The sequence below is a fragment of the Chlorocebus sabaeus genome, chromosome 9, assembly GCF_047675955.1.
Source record: "Chlorocebus sabaeus isolate Y175 chromosome 9, mChlSab1.0.hap1, whole genome shotgun sequence".
NCBI classification, from domain to species: Eukaryota; Metazoa; Chordata; class Mammalia; order Primates; family Cercopithecidae; genus Chlorocebus; species Chlorocebus sabaeus.
In genome coordinates, this window is record NC_132912.1 from 73354559 (window position 1) to 73377705 (window position 23147).

Here is a 23147-nt window from a genome sequence, read left to right on the forward strand (position 1 = left end):
TTGATGTGTTTCTAGGATTTGTTTCAAGATTTAGAGCTTCTTTTAGCAGTTATTGTAGTGGTGGCTTGGTAATGGCAAATTCTCTTAGCATTTGTCTGAAAAAGATTGTATCTTTCCTTCATATATGCTGCTTAGTTTCACGGGATACTAAATTCTTGGCTGATAATTGTTTTGTTTGACAAGACTGAAGATAGGGCCCCAATTGCTTCTTGCTTGTAGGGTTTCTGGTGAGAAATCTACGTTAATCTGATAGGTTTTCCTTTATAAGTTACCTGGTGCTTCTGTCTCACAGCTCTTAAGATTCTTTCCTTCGTCTTAACTTTGGATAACCTGATGACAATGTGTCTAGGCAATGATCTTTTCATGCTGAATTTCCCAGGTGTTCTTTATGCTTCTTGTAATTGGATGTCTAGGTCTCTAGCAAGGCTGGGGAAGTTTTCCTTGATTATTCCCCCAGATATGTTTTCCAAGCTTTTAGGATTCTCCCCTTCCTCAAGAACATCAATTATTCTTAGGTTTGGTCATTTAACATAATCCTAGACTTCTTGGAGGATTTGTTCATATTTTCTTATTCTTTTTTCTTTGTTGGATTGGGTTAATTTGAAGACCTCATCTTTGAGCTCTGGATTTCTTTCTTCTACATGTTCAATTCTATTCCTGAGACTTTCCAGAGCATTTTGCATTACTAAAGTGTGTCCAATGTTTCCTGAATTTGTGATTGTTTTTTCTTTAAGCTATCTATTTTCTTGAATGTTTCTCCCTTCACTTCTTGTATTGTTTTTTGGATTTCCTTGCATTAGGTTTCACCTTTCTCTGGTCCCTCCCTGATTAACTTAACAACTAATCTCCTGAATTCTTTTTCAGGTAAATCAGGGATTTCTTCTTGGTTTGGATCCATTGCTGGTGAGCTAGTGTGCTTTTTGGGGGTGCTAAAGAGACTTGTTTTGTCATATTACCAGATTTTTTCTTCTGGTTCCTTCTCATTTGTGTAGGCTCTGTCAGAAGGAAGGTCTAGGGCTGAAGGCTGTTTTTCAGATTCTTTTGTCCCATGGGGTATTCCCTTGATATAGTACTCTCCCATTTTTCCTACGGATGTGGCTTCCTATGAGCTGAACTGCAGTGACTGTTGTCTGTCTTCTGGGTCTAGCCACCCAGCAAGTCTACCCTGCTCTGGGCTGGTACTGGGGGTTACCTGTACAGAGTCTTGTGATGTGAACCATGTATGGGTCTCTCAGCTGTGGATACCAGCACCTGTTCTGGTGGAGGTGGCAGCGGGGTGTAGTGGACTCCATGAAGGTTCTTAGCTTTGGTGGTTTTATGCTCTGTTTTTGTGCTGGTTGGCCTCCTGCCGGGAGACGGCGTTTTGCAGACAACATCAGCTATGGTAGTATGGAGAGGAACTGACAGTGGGCAGGGTCCTAGAACTACCAAGATTATATGCCCTTTGTCTTCAGCTACAGGTGGGTAGGGAAGGACCATCAAGTAGGGACAGGGCTAGGTGTATCTGAGCTCATCCTTTCCTTGGGCGGGTCTTACTGTGGCTGCTGTGGGAGACAGGAGTGAGGTTCCCAGGTCAATGGAGTTGTGCACCTAAAAGGATTGTGGCTGCCCCTCCTGAGTCATTCAGGTTGTCAGGGAAGTCAGGGAAGTGGGGGAAAGCTGGCAGTCACAGGCCTCCCCCAGCTCCCACACAAACCAAAGGGCCGGTCTCACTCCCACCGTGCCCCCAAACAGCCCCGAGTCTGTTTCCAGGGGTGGGCAAGCTGGGCTTGAAAACTTGCCCTAGGCTACCCACCTGCCACCTTCAAATGAAAACGGCCTGGTTCTTCCCCCGCTGTGGAGTCTGCACACTAGATTCGCATCCTCCCTCAAGTTCTGGCCAGGAGGCTTCTCACCCTATTCAAATTGTTACAAAGTTCAGCTGGAATTTTCCTTCTCCCTGTGATGCTTCCCACTCCCCCCACCCCTGCTTCTCTGGCTGCCCTCCCAGTGTATCCCTGTGGTGCCAGACAGGAATGGTCTGACTGGGGACCCAGCGGGCTCCTGGAGACTTTCTGCTGCTTCCTCTACCCCTGTATTTTTGCTTGGCTCTTTAAATTGACTCAGCTCCAGGTAAGGTCGGAAACTTCTCCCACAAACAGACCTTCAGTTGCTCCAGTGGGCGTGTGTATTCAGGAGAGGAGGCTCTCCCTTTCCCACTTTTGCAGTTGGGGCACTCACAGTATTTGGGGTGTATCCCAGATTTTGCAGGAGCAGTCCACTTCCTTCAAAGGGTCTGTGGGTCCTCCCTCATAGGGATAATTTATACTCACTGTTTAAGATTCACCTTCTCTGAAATCTCCCCACTTATGACAATTTGGATGAAACTGAAGGACATTATGCTAAGTCAAATAAGCCAGACACAGAAAGTAAGTATTATATGATTGTATTTATATGTGGAATCTAAACAAGTCAAACTTGTAGAAGCAGTTTTACCATGGTTGCCAGGGGTTGGTGTGCGGGGGAAATGGGGACATGTTGGTCAAAGGATGTAAACTTTCAATTATAAGATGAATAAGTTCTAGGGAACTAACTCACAGCATGGCGAATATAGTTAATAATACCATATTGCTTACTTGAAATTTGCTAAGAGAATAGATCTTGCATGTCCTCACAGCACATACACACAAACGCAAAGGGTAACTGTGTGGTGATGGTTATATTGATTAATACGATTGTAGTAATCATTACACAATGTATATGTATATGAAAGCATCATATTGTGCACCTTGAATATACACAATTTTTATTTGTTAATTATACCTGAATAAAGCTGAAGAAAAGATTCACATTCTCTGAGAAATTTTATTTAATCCCTTCAAGCTGAGAGACTGTCCTCTATGCTGTGGGTAACTCTATTTTAGTCCCCATGTAAATGTGTTTATTTGTCTCCCCTTCGGATCTTTATCTTTGCATTTCCAACATTTAGCACATTGCCTTGATGCAAAGTCGAGGCTCGGCATAGGAGACGCTCAACATAGTACAGGTTGAAGGAATGGTTGAATTAATTAACTGATAGCTTAAAGCCCTCCATTTTTATTTTTTAAAATAATATTCCTAAATATATTTTGTTCTCTTGCCAGGGTTAAAACTCATGTGTTACTTCTCTACCCACTTGCACAGACTTGTAAGGTCTTTTTAAATCCCATCTGTGTGTTTCTTCGTCAGCTGGAAACATTTAATGTCTTCTTAACTTGGAAATCTCCTGTGAGCTTTCTTCTGGAGCATTTAAAAAAAAGATTATAAATAAGTATCAATCCTTGAGGAGCTGAATTCTTTATATGTCTCCATCCAAAGAAATCCTTGATTAACTTTACTATTTAATTCCTATTTTGACCTGATGCAAATTTTAGGGTAAATGGACAACCTATGAACCTTTGAACCTATGGTATCATCAGTTAAAATAAAACAACCACAGACACCACTACCACAACATACGTTTAGGAGGTGACAGTCATTAATTTCTCTTTTATCTGTGTACCTATTTACTACATTAAGTTTACCATGCTTGATGTCCTTTGGGAGAAATGGTCATGCCTTGTCAATTTTCCCCCTGTCCACTGCTGTAACATTATATCTGTTATGTTCACTGATCCAGTCCTTTTTCGCAGGCTTCAAGGACTTGCTATTTGGGCTCATGGATTCTGTAATTGCCTTGGGCAGAGATGACAAAGCGTAGGCTCCAAATTCAAAATACATTTGTATTTTTAACATTTCGAAGTCCCCATGGCATTAAAGTTACTACAATTTACTGTCAGATTACACATTGCCACCTTTAGAGCAAAAGAAATAATTTTAACTTTAGCCTTCTTGTTATAATCTATGTTCAAGTTTTTCACGTTTCAGAAACAACCTAAACCTTGACACTGTCCTTCTAAATAAAGAAGCATGAGGTATAGGTCACTTCAGAGGGAATTATGTATTAAGTTGACTGTACAATTTGCTTCACCTCTTTCTGAACATTTATACTTTCAATTATTACTCATCTGAGGAGCTGTGATCCTTTCTAAACATTAAACTATTTATCCCCTAAGTTACACTGATGACTGTAGGTAAAGCTTGTAACGTTGTGGGAAATATGAAAATCACTAAGATTATCATAGTACAAAAACAGTACACCAAGTTTGACAGATGTAAGGAATAAAACAATTCCATATTCTTTCTATACCTTTTTTCTATTTTCCACTTCTATTCCATTTCTGATGTGCTGTGTACTCAATCTTGTGAGAGAGTTGGAAGAAGTATCATTATCCCATTTTTATAGATAGAAAGACAGACACCGAAAGAGGAGATGAGTTACCCAGCTCATAGTGCTAATGACAGAACTAAAACTAAAACCCAGACCACATATACAAGGGGGAAATCGTAGCAAGCCAAGAAAACCATAGAGTGTCTTTTCTTGGGTAATTAGTGAGTATGAACAGTGGGTTCATAGCTACTTCGTTACAAAATGTAGGGAGGACAGTTAGAAGTTAATATCTCCAAAGCCTGAGTGAAGTAGCAGACAGCCTTTATTTTCAGAAGGGAGGGAACTAAAAATATGGTAGCACAAGCTATTTATTAACCTTAGGCAACATTATTCCCAGAGTAGCAGAGCCTTGTGAAAGAAGCATAAGGTTAGCAATCAGTAGACTAGGTTTAGATCTCAGTTCCTTTACTAGTTTCTATCTTCTTACACCAAACACCTGTTTAGTTAAAATAGGACTAATAATAGCAGACTCCTTCCCTCAGAGTATTGTGATGATCAATAAGATACTATACAGAAGCACTTTATAAGCTACATGATATTATACAAATACAAGTCCTCATGCTGTGTAGCAAATAAGAAATTTTTCCTATGTAGGAAAGAATGGCACATAGTTTTTAGGATACGGGCTTGGAAGTTATACTGACGTGGGTTACAATACAAGAAATACCACCGTCTAGCTCTGCCACTTGGCTAAGAAACTTAGTCTCTTGAAACCTTAGTGTTTTGAGTTTTAAAATGGAATAATCACATCTCTCATGAGTTTTTATGAAGATTATATGAAATGTTGTATGTGAAGTGAATGAACTATTGTAAATGTCCCTTGAATTATTTTTTTTAACTTAAGCTTTTATTTGGGAATAATTTTAGATTTACAGAAAAGTTGCAAAGTTGGTACAGAGAGTTTCCATTTACCTTTTTTCCAGTTTTCTCCATTGTTAATACTGTGTCTTACATTTGCCATTACAAAGATATGGATACCGATGCATTGCTATTAACTATTAATAATGGTTATTTGGATTTCAGCAGTTTTTCATGAATGTTTTTTTCTGTTCTAGGATCTAATCCTCAGTACCACATTGCATTTAGTTATGTCTCCCCAATCTTCTCTGTTTTATGACAGTTTGTCAGTCAATCTCCTGTTTTTCATGTTAGTGGTCCTGAGGAACACTGCCCAGATGTCATTTAGGATGTTCACCAATCTCATTTTGTTTGTTGTTTTTCTCATGATTAGACTGGAATTATGGGTTCCTGGAGGGAATACCACAGAAATGGCATATTTTTCTTGTCACAGTATATCAAGGGGTACATGATATCCATGTGATATCACTGATGATGTTAAATTTCATCATTTGGTTAAGGTAGGGCTTGCCAGATTTTTTTCTTGTATCTTGAGCTAGTTCTGATCACCTATCACTTAGATAGAACATTCTCTTTTCTCTCTTCCCTCCGAGGTAATGCCGTTCATTTACATTTACTGCAAATTGTCATCTCTGAAGAAATACCTTCTCTGTCCATTCAACCTAAAGCAGCTTTCTCCTTGCAAGTCAGTCTCTATGACACTTCACTTTTGTGTTTTCTTCACAGCATTTATTGTCACCTGAAATCATCTTGTATATTTGTTTATCTAGTTTATTTCTTGTCTGTAGACCCTTTCCCCCCAAAAGAAAGAAGAACAAGGTCCTCGTAGGATTTTTTCATATCTGTACACTGGAGTCTAGCACAAGGGCTAGAACATGCTAAGTGCTCAGTAACTAATTGTTGAATAAATGTCAAAGAAAGAATGATATAGGATTAATTTACTAGTATTTCTGAAAAGGAAAAGAAATATAGCTGAATGGTGGTAGGTTTCATTTAGTGTTCTTAACTCAGTTGGTTTAATTTTAATGGAAAGGTTAAATGCAATTATCAACATCTGTGGAATGAGGTAATCAGCATCCTTGTAATTCAAGCTATCTTATGCACTTAATAATGTGAATGTCAGAGTGTTTCAGCTACTTATAAGGATTTGACTGACAAGGATTTGACTGAATAGTAATAGATATTTACACATCTGCACTATTGGGACCTTTACTCGTTAACTGCATCATTGTTTATGCTGCAGAATTTTTAACAGAACCTGAAAGAAGGTAGAAATAATAGATGCCCTTGATTATAACTTATAGCTGACTTCTTGATGTCTATTATCTTTTCATTTATACTTACTAAAAAATGAAGCTTTTTAATTTAAGTCTTTCCCCCATAACCCATTGTAAGATACCACTCTTTTTATTTCCCTTCTCAGGACTTAAAATCTCCAAATCAGAGGGATGAAATTGCAGGAGCCCGAGCCTCATTGAAGGAGAACTCTCCCCTCTTGCATTCAATTTGTTCAGCTTGTTTGGAGCATTCTGATGTTGCTTCCCTCAAAGCAAGCAAGGACACAGTTTGTGAAGAAATTCAGAATGCTCTCAATGTAATTTCAAATGCTTCACAAGGGATCCAGAATATGACAACCCCACCAGAACCTCAGGCAGCAACTCTGGGAAGTGCCCTTGATGAGCTGGAGGTAAGTCGGGAGAAAGATAAAGTGTGATCTGAGGTCCCAATACAGTAATAATAATAATAAAACAGAAGAAGATCCACATGTTAGCATTTAGAGCATGAGAAAATAAAAAATCCAGATTAGTCTCTATCGCCTTCTTGAGTCCTCCAAAGAATTGATTAACAGGAAAATATTCTATTAGTATACTTCTGACTCCTGTATATCCCTGCCAAGGAAACCAATGAATTTGAATGGTGATTATTAATTAGATTGAAATGATGACTTTCTTTCATGTAGATCTACTTATGAAGCATAAGATACAAATATTTATTGGCATTACTGTTCTATGTGCTTGGGACATATCTGATCACTGCCCTTGATAAGTTTGTACATTTTAGCAGGTGACTACAGGCAAAAAATAAAACCAATAAACATTGTAGAGAACACAGTTGTATAGTATGTTACACTGAGAAGGTGGGATAATGCCAAAACCTTGAAAGAGTTCAGGAATCAGGCAGATGAAGATCTAGAGCAAAGGCTCAAAGGTATGTGCTCCATGTTTAAGTGACAACATAAAAACCAGGGTGTCTGGGTGGAGAGAGCAAGGCAAGGAGTAGCAGGAGCTAAGGTTAGAGAACCAACCATTGAGGGCTGTGTATGCCTTTAAGGACTTTGGCTTTTACTCCAAGTTAAACGGGAATACACTGAAAGGTTTTAAGCAAAGGTATGACATGCTGAGACTTGTGTCTTAAAAGGACTATGATGGTTGCATAAGGAACATAGACTGAAGGAGAACAGTGAGAGGAACTGAAAAAGCAGGCCAGAGGCTATTGTAGTAACCCAGGTTCCATTTATACACTTTACATTAACCACTTCATGTTTTAGTTTAGACTAGAGTGGTGTTAGTGGACATCAGTGCTAAATTTTGTAAGTAGAGTCAACTGAATTTTTATAGAGTGGATGTGGGACATGAGAGAAAGGAAGGAGTCATGGCTAGTGTTGTAGGCTAGGTCCTCCAGAATCACACACAGAATGGAGTTTGGAAAACAAGGTGTTACATTTGGGAAGGAAAGAGGGAGGGAGTGGGACTGGATAGAGGAAGAAGTCTACCTGAGATCTAGACCCACAAAGGCCTTCAGGACGCCACATCCCCTATTATAGAAGAACTACTCACCTTCCACAACCATACCCTTGTAATTATTTTTCTAATTAGCTCTTTAGTTCTGTATATAATCTCTCTGATACTCACAACAGAACTGGTCAGTCAGCAGGGAGCTCTGGTGAGAGCATTGCCCTCCAGAGTGTACCTTGTCAGGCAGAAATGACCAGGCCTGTATGTCTCTTTCAGTCACTGGATACAGGTTACCCTACCCTGGGAAGGGTATGACCTTTAGGGGCTTGAAACACTATACATACATACTGAGTATATATTACTTTCGTGCCATGATAAAGCTGGAAAAAATTATAAGTTGAATCATTGTTAAGTCAAGTCAGGGACCATCTGTAGTCTGTATTTGGGGAGTGTCGAGTGTGATATGTTGAAATTTGCTAGAATAGATGGATAGGATCATACAGGTTGATTATCCTTATCTGAAATGCTTGGGACCAGAAGTGGTTTGGATTTTGGAGTTTTTTGGATCTTGGAATATTTGCATATAGCTAATGAGTTATCCTGGGAATGGGATTGATGTGTAAACATGAAATGCATTTATGTTTCATATACATCCTATACACAGCCTGAAGGTAATTTTATACAATGTTTTAAGTAATTTTGTGCATGAAATGATGTTTTGATTGCATTTTTTTTTTTTTATACTTTAAGTTCTAGGGTACATGTGCACAACGTACAGGTTTGTTACATATATATACATGTTCCATGTTGGTATGCTGCACCCATTAACTCATCATTCACATTAGGTGTATCTCCTAATGCTATCCCTCCCCCCTACCCCCTCCCCACAATAGGACCCGGTGTGTGATGCTCCCCTTCCTGTGTCCAAGTGATCTCATTGTTCAATTTCCACCTATGAGTGAGAACATGCGGTATTTGGTTTTCTGTTCTTGCGATAGTTTGCTGAGAATGATGGTTTCCAGCTGCATCCATGTCCCTACAAAGGACATGAACTCATCCTTTTTTATGGCTACATAGTATTCCATGGTGTATATGTGCCACATTTTCTTAATCCATTGACTGCATTTTAACTGCGACCTGTCACATGAAGTTAGATGCTGAATTTTCCCCTTGTGCCATCACACTGGCATTCAAAAAGTTTTGGATTTTGGAGCATTTTGAATTTCAGATTTTTAGATTAGCAGTGCTCAACCCATATAGCACATTTTTCGTAGTACTAAACAGAACTGTGTCAGAGAATGCTCCCAGAAGAGCTCCGGTTTATCTCAGACAATGCATTCCGTGTTTTAGGATTATAGAAGAAGACATTTCCAAATTATTCCTTCTTCTGAGACCTCTTCTGTTTTCTCATTTTAGTTGAAAGTGACTGCTACAGGCACAAAATGGCAGCGGTTGGAGAGGAGGAGAAAGTGTGCGTGGTGTGTGTGTGCGTGTGTATGTGTGTGTAACTTCGATGGGAGTGGGCATAGGCAGGGTAATAGAGTGTTCTGTTTCTCAAGAAAGGCAGATTCAGACTCACTTGTTCTTCATGAGGCAGGAGGGAGTCCAAAAGATATTTCTCTGAGATCCTAATGAGGATTCTAAACTGTCTGAACAACCTTTGAAATTTAGTTCTAGTTGAAGATACAGATGTGCAAACTAGTAAAAAATGCCTAAGTTTTCTGTATTTTTTATATCCAAGGTACAAATAGCTGCTGTGGCTGTCTGAACTAGATAAAGCAGAATTTATTGAGCATTTTACCTTTTTTAATGATTTGGTAAATTAAATGGTTGCACTTTTCATTATTTACAGGAAGCTGTATTGGTAAAGCATCCAAAATAACCTTTGCTCTATTTTGCTCCTGCAAGTATAGTACTATGAAGTAAATTGATGTAGTAAATACTCTGTTGGGAGCAAGTCTCATTAAATGTTTATAGTGTGGAATGTATCAGAGTGCTTACTCAACAACCATGCTGAAGCTTTTGTTAAATTTTTCATTCTGGCCCTTGACTGGGTGTGGGTATGAAACCTGAAATTTATGAGTGGAGAAAATAGAAGTTGAATTAGAACACTATACTGGCTAAATCAATTGATTTGTTGGAAAGGTCAGTGTGAATTATAGGGATTTTCTTCTGTATTTGAGACTGAACGAGAGTTGAGAAGTGTCGAATTGTAGATTAAGACAATTTTGACAATGTTATGAAGCAAGAAACTTTGCCAATAAAAATTGCTTTGAAAATTCCAAGTCCATTAAGACATATTTTCTCCTGTGAGGAGGGAAAAAGCAGCTGTTGTCATTGTGGTACACAAGACTTATCTGAATCCTCATGCAATAAAGATAACAAATTATATGTATATCTATTTTCTTATTTTCAAAGAGCTGTCATATTCACTTTTTTAAACGTTTTTATATATTCATGTATCATCATTCATGTAGTCATTGTTTACTGTTGTTATCTCCAGCACCTAGAATAATGCCCTAAATGTAGTAAGTGCTAGGTAAATATGAATGAATGAATGAATGAATATAATAATATGACATGTCATTTTGTGATTTTGCAGTGAAAAGCATTTTTTCCTTACCCTTATTTTTTCTCCTTCCTCTGACTGAAAGTGGATGTATTTGGGGGTATATGGCTCTACTTTAACTTTTAACCAGGCCATGAATTTATAGTGATGGAAACCACCAGAAGCACATGTAGGTGATATGCTGCTCAGAATCCTTTCTGTGGTAAGGCAGCACAAAGAGAAAACTTTATATATATTCTCTTCTCTCAGCAGCTGTCCAGCCTTAGTCAGAGTTCCCTGTTACTTCCAAGATACTCTGTCTTTTACTAAGGGTAATAATTTTGGGGAAGATACTCCTCATGTTCTTACATTTTTACCTTTAGGAGAAAACAGGATCTCTGTCAGTCAGATTAGCATTTAGAAGCTAAAGAAGAAATAGACATCACTGGTATCTAGAAGCACATCAATATGATTTTTTAAAATGGTTTGGTTTCTAGATACATAGTGAGCTATAAGAACTAAAAGAGATGAAGAAAATATTTTTATATACATAAATAATCTGATAACTGAATTATGGAAATTATTTGAGGCTGATACAAAAAGCACAAAATCCTAACTAGTAAGCCAGCACCAGCATTGTGTTGGGGGATGCGGGAACTGCTTTTCAATTATGGCGTGGAGCTTGAACTTTGAAAGACTATAAACTGAAGACAAAAGATAAATTCTGTATCTTGCCAATTGGATAGTCCCATAAGATACATTTGCATGTTACTGGGAATCTTTAAAATTTGACCACCTTGTTAGAGAAATGAAAAAAACACTAACCCAAATAGCAGGAGATATTGGGAGAACTTGACTAGCATAGCCTTGGCTCTGGGAAGCTCAGAAAAAAGGAACAGAATCCATGTTGGAATTTTCTAGCCATAGGCCTGTCCTTATCTGGACTTTGAGTCAGCATTCATATTATCCGTGTAACCTCTAAAAACCCTGTCCAAAAATCTGATTTAAAATTGCCTTATCCCAGCAATACCTCCAGAGATCTGCCAGAAGGAAACTCAAATTCTTTCTGCACTTTATACGCACCTTTCAAAAAATTCTCATACAGTTCCAAGGAAGATGGTTTTCACAAAAAACACAAATAAGCCATCTTGAGTAACTTCATAGAATGAGTAAACTACAGAATCCCCAATCTGCAAACACTGTAGATATTGAAATTATAAGGTACTGCAAAAAGTTAATATTTTTAATATACATTATTCCCTAATGAATATGTTGAAGGAACAAAAGACTGTCAAAATTGACCAGGCAGAGCTATCTAAAATGAAAAACATAATGATGAAAAATTCAACGGTTAGGCAAAACAGGTGATTAGATTAGAGAACTGGTGATCTGAAAGATATTTGAAGAGGTTACTTTGAGTTTCCCACAGAAAGTCACAGAAGTAAAAAATATATTTTGAAAAGCAGTTAAGATATATGCCATGACAAGTTCTAAAATATTCTAATATAAAATTCAGAAGAGAGAGAAGTATAAAACAGATAATGAGAATTTCCTAGGACTGATGGAAGTCACCATTCTCTATAGCTAAGAAGCCCAGTAAATCCCAAGCAACGTATATTTAAAGAAACCTATATTTACACGTCTCATAGTGAAACTGAAGAATGCCAAAGACCAAAAGAATATTTTTAAAAGAAAACAGGAAAAAAAGAATTACTTGTGAATGATGATTGATTACCTGTGAATGATAGCCGAGTTCTTAAACATGAATGCTACAAGATAGTAAATCATTCTCAGAGAAAATAACTGTTAACCTTGAGTTCAGTACATGATACAGCTATTTTTCAAGAAGAAAGATAAATATATTTTTACCCAGTCCCAAACATGAATAGTTTATTGTCAACAACTTTTCACGGAAAAAATTGTTAAAGAAAAATAAAAAATTATCATATAACAAGGGCGCGAATGCAGGAATTTGTAAGCAGAGGAAATGGTAAACATAAGGGTTTATTACTGCTTATGTATTACTTTTTATAAATGATTAATAACTATACTTTGTATAATTAAAATTATAGAATGATTGTGTCTGGAAACACAGTGTATAATTAGGACGGATAGAATCATAGTTAAATGTTCTAGGGTCTTTATATATTTTTGGGAGAAGGATAAGAATATTGACTTATGTTAGGCATTGATCTTAATAAGCATGTTAAAATGTCTAGGGTAACTACTAAAAATGTATAGTCATAGACTGTATAATTGCCAAATATGGAAAAGGAAAAATGCAATGAGAAAATAAGAAACTCAGTTTGTCCAATAAAAGAAAAAATGGAGAAAAAAACACTGTGGAAAAAGAAGGATGTGCACACAGTAGAAAATATAATAAAATAAATCCAAATATTCTTGGAATCATCATAAATGTTAAAAGAAAACCTAAACTCTCCAAAGACAAAAGACTGACAGCTTAGAATGTAAAACAAAATCTAGCTATATGCTGTTTATAAAAAGCACATCTAAAACTTAAGAATCAAGATAGTTTGAAAGTCAAAGGATAAAATGATATCCAACAAACTCTAACTGAAGAAAGCTGGTATAGCTATGTCAATACTAGTAAAAATGCTAATGACTGTTACTATCTACTGATAAGAGGATAAATTCACCAGGAGGTTGTAACACATTCTTTTCAAGGACACATGGAAAATTAACAAAAATTGACTGCATACTGAGTCAATGATTTTCAAAGCACTAGTTTTATATAGGCCACCTAGAAATGTATTTAGGTAAATAAGTGAAATTACCCTACTATTTGGAATCTTTTTTGAAAACCACATCTGTATAACTACTGGGTCATGAATAAATTATAATTGAAAGTAAAAAATACTTATAACTGAGAAATAATGATAATGTATAATAACAACAAAACTTGAGAGATATAGCTAAAGGGAGTACATAGAAGGAAATTTCTCACTTATACATGCTTATATTAGGAAAGAAGAAAGCTGGATATTAAGGAACTAAGTTTCCACTTGGAGTTTGAAATAGACAATATAAAAAACCCAGAAGGGAAAAATTAATAAAGGTAAGAATAGAAATTAGTTAAATCACAAACAAAGATACAGTAGAGAAGATCAACAAAGCCAAAAGTGTATTATTTGTAAAGACCAATAAAATTGACCAACTGCTGGTGAGATAAATTAGGAATACTGAAAGAAGACAAAAAACAACATGTAAGAGTGAAAATCAGAAGAGAAGTCATAACTACAGGGTTATGACTAAATACTAAATATTATAAATACTAAAATACTAAAAATATGAACAAATTTATACTGATAAAAATGAAAATTTGGATGAAATGGAAAAATTCCTAAGAAAATATAAATTGACAAAACTGACTCAAGTATAGACAATATGAATGAAATATTTAAATAGAATTAGTAGTTAACAGTTTTTACTGAAAGCAAATAGGAGGCTCAGATAGTGTGATAGAATACTACAAACTCTTCCAGGAATATGTAAATGTATTTTTACAGCAGTGTCCAGAGAATAGAAAAAAAAAGAAAATAGCTCTCCAATTCGTTACATGAAATTGGTGAAGCAAGTGTGAAACGACACTAACAGGTCAGATAAATAAGGAAATTCACATGTCAATCTAATTTATGAAATGAGATGCAAAAATTTCAAACAAAATGTGAGTAAATTGTTTAGCACTAGATAAAAAAGTCGTTATGACAAAGTTGAATTTATTCCAGGAATGTAATGTTAGTTCAACATTAGAACATTTACTGATGGTATTCACCTCATTAACAAGTTAAAAGAGAAAAACTATATAATAATCTCAGTAGATACAGAAAACATTCGAAAAATTCAATATAATTTATTTAAAACTTCTAGAAAGCTAGGAACAGAAGTGAGTTTTCTTAACTTGATAAAGGGTTTCTGTAAATTTCTACAGTAAACTTCATAGTTAAATTTGAGTAATTAAAAACACTCCCTTTAAACTTAGACATGAGGCCATAAAGAATAAAAATGAGTAAATTATAGTAATACATATCAATATGAATGATACCAAAACATAAAGCTTTACCATAAAAGAGCAAGCCATATAAAAATTCATACATTTTTACTTTTATATAAAGGCTCACACAAGCAAAACTAAACAACACATTTCTCGTGGTACAGGCATATCTAGTAAGATATAAAGAGCAGGAAGAGAATGATTTATGCAAAATTGAGGAGTGGAGGAGTGGGGAGAAGGAGGTTGCATAGACATATCAGGAGCTTTAAAGCTACTGAGCATACTGTTTTTCTGAAGCTGAGTTGGTAGATGGATGTGTGTTGTATTATTCTTTATTCATACATTCTTTTATGTTTGAGGTAGTTAATAATGAAATTTAATGAAGTGTTAAAATGTGTGGTAAATCTGAGAATAAGTGCTACAACAATGTACTGTTTATATTTAACAAATATTTATTAAATCTATTTTCTGTGTAATTAATGTCTGTGTGAGCCCTTGTGCTAGGTACTGGCTTAATACAAATTTAAGGTACTAGCGTCTTATATTTGTACTATTTAGGGTGTTTATCTGCACATTTTATTAGAAGTATCAAATTGCTTTGTAGAGCACATAGGTCAGGAGTTATTGTATACTTTATAGAGGAGCAAACTACTCTTCTGTCAGGTTGTATAACTTGTCCAAAGTCAAATAAACAGGAATTAGAAGAGTTACAACCTGAACACATATTTTGTGGGCCCTCCCAACAATTACTCTTTCCATAATGCTCTTGTGACAAATGATGGACACTGTTGGAATACAATTAGGTCTTGAGTTTAATATGTTTATTTGTTTATGCATCTGTCTTTACTACTGGATGAGTTCTATGAGTAGAGGAATAATGCCTTATTCATATTTATATTGTCACTACCTAGCAAGGTGCCAGGTACATAGTAATTGCTTAAAACATATTTATTGAAAAAGCAATGAATTGTTGATATTTTAGAACCTGGTGTGAGATTTTAATGCATCTAATAAATATTTACCCAATAAAAGAAGGACAACATCTCCTTTATCTTGATGATTAAATAAAACACAGAGATAGTAATGATTATTAGACCTTGTTTGCTCTTGGCTTCTTGGGACTCTTATACCCATGATGTACATGGTATTATAGATAATGTTCAAGGTTTGCTATTATATGGACCTGATGTCAAGGTTGGAGAAAACTCTGGTAGCCAGATATAGTAATTTTTTTTTTCTCCAAAACTTGAAAAAAACAAAACAAATCCAGAGCAAAGTTTTAAAAACAAATTCTTATAAAATGTTTGTATCATGAGTCTCATGACCATCAGTTAATAATCAATATTTATTAGTTACTCGTTCTCTATTTCCACATTGTCATGTGCTTCATGGGAGCTAGAAAAGAAGTAAAAATAAAAAGCCTCCAGTTCTAAAAACTGCATACCTATTCGGGAGATGAGAATACCATAAATCAAGCATTAAAAGCTAGCACAACACTTCCTTTAGATTCTCACTCACATGACACAGGTTGGGCTTTCTTGGATGCTGACTCCTTGATGATGTTTAGCCTTAGTGTTAGTTTAGCGTTAATTAGGGAGCATACTTGTGAGCAATGCAAAATGAGAAAAGGCATGAAGGAAAAATAAATATGAGTGCTGATGAAGGGATTGTGTAATAGGAGCAGATAATTCACACTGACTACTGATTGAAATTCACACTGACTACTCAAAATAGAGCTGTTTTTATTTTTGTTTATTATTTTTTATTGAGCCCCCCCCCATATGCAGTATGGAAAGTTGATTTGATATATAGAACTTCACACACAACAGATAATGCATATCTTTCAAATAGCTATGGAAAAAGAAAACTTCAATATAAGAGTCACCAGAAAAAAGTATGTGAGATGCATGTTAATTAGCTTGATTCAGTCATTCCTCAATGCATAAATATATCAAAGCGTCAAGTTGTATTCCACAGATATTTACAAAAAAGAGGCAATAGATGAATGACATTAGGAACACGTGTCTTCTTTTTTTTTAGTTTGAATTTTAAAAATCTGACTTTTAAAATTTTCTTCTCTGTAAAGAATTTTCTTTTTAGTAATTAAGACTACTATTTAATTACTTTAATTATGTTCTGCTTTTTTTTTTAATTTTTATTTTTCAGATGGAGTCTCACTCTGTCACCCAGGCTGGAGTGCAGTGACACAATCTCAGCTCACTGCAATCTCTGCCTCCCAGGTTCAAGCAATTCTCCTGCCTCAGCCTCCTGAGTAGCTGGGACTACAGGTTCATGCCATCATGCCTGGCTAATTTTTTGTATTTTTAGTAGAGATGGGGTTTCACCATGTCAGCCAGAATGGTGTCGATCTCCTGACCTTGTGGTCCACCTGCTTTGCCCTCCCAAAGTGCTGGGATTACAGGTGTGAGCCACTGCGCCTGGCCTGCTTTTATTTTTATTAACTTATATCTTTTATAATATCTTGAATACGTTTATTGAGTTAATTTTTAGTCTCTCTTTTTCTGTTTTTCTTACTTGGTATTTTTTCTTTTGTAAACTCATTCAGGGTGTCAGTTTTCCTCTGAACACCTTATGTTGAATAAGCAGTACTTTTATCTGTATTTTTAAAAAACAGGTGTTAGTTTTAACTTAGTTTTTTTTTTTGCCTTATACTACTAGAAGTGTGTTTTAAAATTTTTTAAATTGGTTTCTGGTGTTTTAAAAGTGTTTTTTGTTTGTTTTTGTCATCCTTTAAAATTAATTTCTAGTTTTACTGAATTTTGGTCAGAAAATATCGGCTTTATTTTAGAAAATGTTTGGAATTTTTTGGGGGGAACACTGAAATTTTTTGTGGCTTAATTCATGTTTTGAAAGTCGTATTTATATATATTTGAAAAAATTGTGTAGTCTCTCTTTGGGAGGAAGTTTTAAAAATTCTTAAGTGTAATAAATAAATTGTCTTCATTTTTACTCCTGTTTTCTATTTCACCTGTTTGAGAGAGGTGAGTTGAAGTCTTTCACATTACAGCAAAATACCATTTTCTCCTTGTATTTCTAGTGGTATTTTGTTCCATACATTTAAAAACCTCTATTAGGCCTGTGCGGTAGCTCATGCTTATAATCCTACACTTTGGGAGTCCGAGGCAGGTGAATCACCCAAGGTTAGAAGGTCGAGACCAGCCTGGCCAACATGGTGAAACCCCATCTCTACTAAAAATACAAAAATTAGCCGGACACGGTGGCGTGTGCCTATAAACCCAGCTACTTGGGAAGCTGAGGCAAGAGAATCTCTTGAACCTGGGAGGTGGAGGTTGCAGTGAGCCAAGATCACGCCACTACACTCCAGCCTGGTGACAGAGTGAGACTCTGTCTCAACAACAACAGCAACAACAACAACAAAAACACCCTATATTATTAGATTTAGAAGTTTTCTTGATTCCTATGACTTCCTGGTGGAAGGTACCTTTTATTGTTATTATTATTATTATTTTTATTATACTTTAAGTTCTAGGGTACATGTGCATAACGTGCAGGTTTGTTACATATGTATACTTGTGTCATGTTGGTGTGCTGCACCCATCAACTTGTCAGCACCCATCAACTCGTCATTTACATCAGGTATAACTCCCAATGCAATCCCCCCCCACCCCCTCCCCGTAATAGGCCCCGGTGTGTGATGTTCCCCTTCCTGAGTCCAAGTGATCTCATTGTTCAGTTCCCACCTATGAGTGAGAACATGCGGTGTTTGGTTTTCTGTTCTTGCGATAGTTTGCTGAGAATGATGGTTTCCAGCTGCATCCATGTCCCTACAAAGGACACAAACTCATCCTTTTTTATGGCTGCATAGTATTCCATGGTGTATATGTGCCACATTTTCTTAATCCAGTCTGTCACTGATGGACCTTTGGGTTGATTCCAAGTCTTTGCTATTGTGAATAGTGCTGCAATAAACATACGTGTGCATGTGTCTTTATAGCAGCATGACTTATAACCCTTTGGGTATATACCCAGTAATGGGATGGCTGGGTCATATGGTACTTCTAGTTCTAGATCCTTGAGGAATCGCCATACTGTTTTCCATAATGGTTGAACTGGTTTACAATCCCACCAACAGTGTAAAAGTGTTGCTATTTCTCCACATCCTTTCCAGCACCTGTTGTTTCCTGACTTTTTAATGATTGCCATTCTAACTGGTGTGAGATGGTATCTCATTGTGGTTTTGATTTGCATTTCTCTGATGGCCAGTGATGATGAGCATTTTTTCATGTGTCTGTTGGCTGTATGAATGTCCTCTTTTGAGAAATGTCTGTTCGTATCCTTTGCCCACTTTTTGATGGGGTTGTTTGTTTTTTTCTTGTAAATTTGTTTGAGTTCTTTGTAGGTTCTGGATATTAGCCCTTTGTCAGATGAGTAGATTGCAAAAATTTTCCCCCATTCTGTAGGTTGCCTGTTCACTCTGATGGTAGTTTCTTTTGCTGTGCAGAAGCTCTTTAATTTAGTTAGATCCCATTTGTCAATTTTGGCTTTTGTTGCCATTGCTTTTGGTGTTTTAGACATGAAGTCCTTGCCCGTGCCTATGTCCTGAATGGTATTACCTAGGTTTTCTTCTAGGGTTTTTATGGTATTAGGTCTAACATTTAAGTCACTAATCCATCTTGAATTAATTTTCGTATAAGGAGTAAGGAAAGGATCCAGTTTCAGCTTTCTACTTATGGCTAGCCAATTTTCCCAGCACCGTTTATGAAATAGGGAATCCTTTCCCCTTTTCTTGTTTTTCTCAGGTTTATCAAAGATCAGATGGCTGTAGATGTGTGGTATTATTTCTGAGGACTCTGTTCTGTTCCATTGGTCTATATCTCTGTTTTGGTACCAGTACCATGCTGTTTTGGTTACTGTAGCCTTGTAGTATAGTTTGAAGTCAGGTAGCGTGATGCCTCCAGCTTTGTTCTTTTGACTTAGGATTGTCTTGGAGATGCAGGCTCTTTTTTGGTTCCATATGAACTTTAAAGCAGTTTTTTTCCAATTCTGTGAAGAAACTCATTGGTAGCTTGATGGGGATGGCATTGAATCTATAAATTACCTTGGGCAGTATGGCCATTTTCACGATATTGATTCTTCCTATCCATGAGCATGGTATGTTCTTCCATTTGTTTATGTCCTCTTTTATTTCACTGAGCAGTGGTTTGTAGTTCTCCTTGAAGAAGGTCCTTTACATCCCTTGTAAGTTGGATTCCGAGGTATTTTATTCACTTTGAAGCAATTGTGAATGGAAGTTCGTTCATGATTTGGCTCTCTGTTTGTCTGTTACTGGTGTATAAGAATGCTTGTGATTTTTGCACATTAATTTTGTATCCTGACTTTGCTGAATTTTCTTATCAGCTTAAGGAGATTTTGGGCTGAGACAATGGCGATTTCTAAATATACAATCATTTCATCTGCAGAGAGGGACAATTTGACTTCTTCTTTTCCTAACTGAATCCCCTTGATTTCTTTCTCTTGCCTGATTGCCCTAGCCAAAACTTCCAACACTATGTTGAATAGGAGTGGTGAGAGAGGGCATCCCTGTCTTGTGCCAGTTTTCAAAGGGAATTTTTCCAGTTTTTGCCCATTTAGTATGATATTGACTGTGGGTTTGTCATAAATAGCTCTTATGATTTTGAGATGCGTTCCATCAATACTGAATTTATGGAGAGTTTTTAGCATGAAGGGCTGTTGAATTTTGTCAAAGGCCTTTTCTGCATCTATTGAGATAATGATGTGGTTCTTGACTTTGGTTCTGTTTATATGCTGGATTATGTTTATTGATTTGCGAATGTTGAACCAGCCTTGCATCCCAGGGATGAATCCTACTTGATCATGTTGGATAAGCTTTTTGATGTGCTGCTGGATCCGGTTTGCCAGTATTTTATTGAGGATTTTTGCATTGATGTTCATCAGGGATATTGGTCTAAAATTCTCTTTTTTTGTTGTGTCTCGGCCAGGCTTTGGTATCAGGATGATGTTGGCTTCATAAAATGAGTTAGGGAGGATTCCCTTATTTTCTATTAATTGGAATAGTTTTCGAAGGAAGGGTACCAACTCCTCCTTGTACCTCTTGTAGAATTCAGCTGTGAATCCGTCTGGTCCTGGACTTTTTTTGGTTGGTAGGCTATTAATTATTGCCTCAATTTCAGAGCTTGTTATTGGTCTATTCAGGGATTCAGCTTATTCCTGGTTTAGTCTTAGGAGAGTGTAAGTGTCCAGGAAATTATCCATTTCTTCTAGATTTTCTAGTTTATTTGCATAGAGGTGTTTATGGTATTTTCTGATGGTAGTTTGTATTTCTGTGGGGTCAGTGGTGATATCCTCTTTATCATTTTTTATTGCATCTATTTGATTCTTCTCTCTTTTCTTCTTTATTAGTCTTGCTAGCGGTCTATCAATTCTTCTCTCTTTTCTTCTTTATTAGTCTTGCTAGCGGTCTATCAATTTTGTTGATCTTTTCAAAAAACCAACTCCTGGATTCATTGATTTTTTGGAGGGTTTTTTGGTGTCTCTATCTCCTTCAGTTCTGCTCTGATCTTAGTTATTTCTTGCCTTCTGCTAGCTTTTGAATGTGTTTGCTCTTGCTTCTCTAGTTCTTTTAATTGTGATGTTAGAGTGTCAATTTTAGATCTTTCCAGCTTTCTCTTGTGGGCATTTAGTGCTATAAATTTCCCTCTACACACTGCTTTAAATGTGTCCCAGAGATTCTGGTATGTTGTATCTTTGTTCTCATTGGTTTCAAAGAACATCTTTATTTCTGCCTTCATTTCGTTGTGTACTCAGTAGTCATTCAGGAGCAGGTTGTTCAGTTTCCATGTAGTTGAGCGGTTTTGATTGAATTTCTTAGTCCTGAGTTCTAGTTTGATTGCACTGTGGTCTGAGAGACAGTTTGTTATAATTTCTGTTCTTGTACATTTGCTGAGGAGTGCTTTACTTCCAATTATGTGGTCAATTTTGGAATAAGTGTGATGTGGTGCTGAGAAGAATGTATATTCTGTTGATTTGGGGTGGAGAGTTCTGTAGATGTCTATTAGGTCTGCTTGCTGCAGAGATGAGTTCAATTCCTGAATATCCTTGTTAACTTTCTGTCTCATTGATCTGTCTAATGTTGACAGTGGAGTGTTGAAGTCTCCTATTATTATTGTATGGAAGTCTAAGTCTCTTTGTAAATCTCTAAGGACTTGCTTTATGAATCTGGGTGCTCCTGTATTGGGTGCATATATATTAAGATAGTTAGCTCTTCCTGTTGAATTGATCCCTTTACCATTATGTAATGGCCTTCTTTGTCTCTTTTGATCTTTGATGGTTTAAAGTCTGTTTTATCAGAGACTAGTATTGCAACCCCTGCTTTTTTCTGTTCTCCATTTGCTTGGTAGATCTTCCTCCATCCCTTTATTTTGAGCCTATGTATGTCTCTGCATGTGAGATGGGTCTCCTGAATACAGCAGACTGATGGGTCTTGACTCTTTATCCAGTTTGCCAGTCTGTGTCTTTTAATTGGAGCATTTAGTCCATTTACATTTAAGGTTAATATTGTTATGTGTGAACTTGATCCTGCCATTATGATATTAACTGGTTATTTTGCTCGTTAGTTGATGCAGTTTCTTCCTAGCCTCGATGGTCTTTACATTTTGGCATGTTTTTGCAATGGCTGGTACCAGTTGTTCGTTGCCATGTTTAGTGCTTCCTTCAGGGTCTCTTGTAAGGCAGCCCTGGTGGTGACAAAATCTCTAAGCATTTGCTTATCTGTAAAGGATTTTATTTCTCCTTCACTTATGAAACTTAGTTTGGCTGGATATGAAATTCTGGGTTGAAAATTCTTTTCTTTAAGAATGTTGAATATTGGACCCCACTCTCTTCTGGCTTGTAGAGTTTCTGCCGAGAGATCTGCTGTTAGTCTGATGGGCTTCCCTTTGTGGGTAACCCGACCTTTCTCTCTGGCTGCCCTTAAGAAATTTTCCTTCATTTCAACTTTGGTGAATCTGGCAATTATGTGTCTTGGAGTTGCTCTTCTCAAGGAGTGTCTTTGTGGCATTCTCTGTATTTCCTGAATTTGAATGTTGACCTGCCCTACTAGGTTGGGGAAGATCTCCTGGATGATATCCTGAAGAGTGTTTTCCAATTTGGTTCCATTTTTCCCCTCACTTTCACGCACCCCAATCAGACGTAGATTTGGTCTTTTTACATAATCCCATACTTCTTGCAGGCTTTGTTCATTTCTTTTTCTTCTTTTTTCTTTAGATTTCTCTTCTCGCTTCATTTCATTCATTTGATCCTCCATCGCTGACATTCTTTCTTCCAGTTTATCGAGTCGGTTACTGAAGCTTGTGCATTTGTCACGTATTTCTCGTGTCATAGTTTTCATCTCTGTCCATTCATTTATGGACTTCTCTGCATTAATTATTCTGGTTATCAATTCTTCCACTCTTTTTTCAAGATTTTTAGTTTCTTTGCGCTGGGTACGTAATTCCTCCTTTAGCTCTGAGAAATTTGATGGACTGAAGCCTTCTTCTCTCATCTCGTCAAAGTCATTCTCTGTCAAGCTTTGATCCCTTGCTGGCGATGAGCTGCATTCCTTTGGAGGGGGAGATGCGCTCTTGTTTTTTGAGTTTCCAGCTTTTCTGCCCCGATTTTTCCCCATCTTTGTGGTTTTATCTGCCTCTGGTCTTTGATGATGGTGAC

The 23147-nt window shown here is 36.7% G+C and overlaps 1 protein-coding gene across 3 annotated transcripts in view; it reads left to right on the plus strand.

Annotated features, from left to right (window-relative positions):
• The window catches only part of CTNNA3 (catenin alpha 3), a 1853344-nt gene that overhangs the window by 539017 nt on the left and 1291180 nt on the right, over positions 1 to 23147 (plus strand). For all 3 annotated transcript variants that reach the window (XM_007963302.3, XM_007963300.3, XM_073019108.1), the window contains one exon: positions 6570 to 6833. In XM_007963302.3, coding sequence (XP_007961493.1) covers positions 6570 to 6833 — 264 coding nt within the window. The remainder of the gene's footprint in view (positions 1 to 6569; positions 6834 to 23147) is intronic.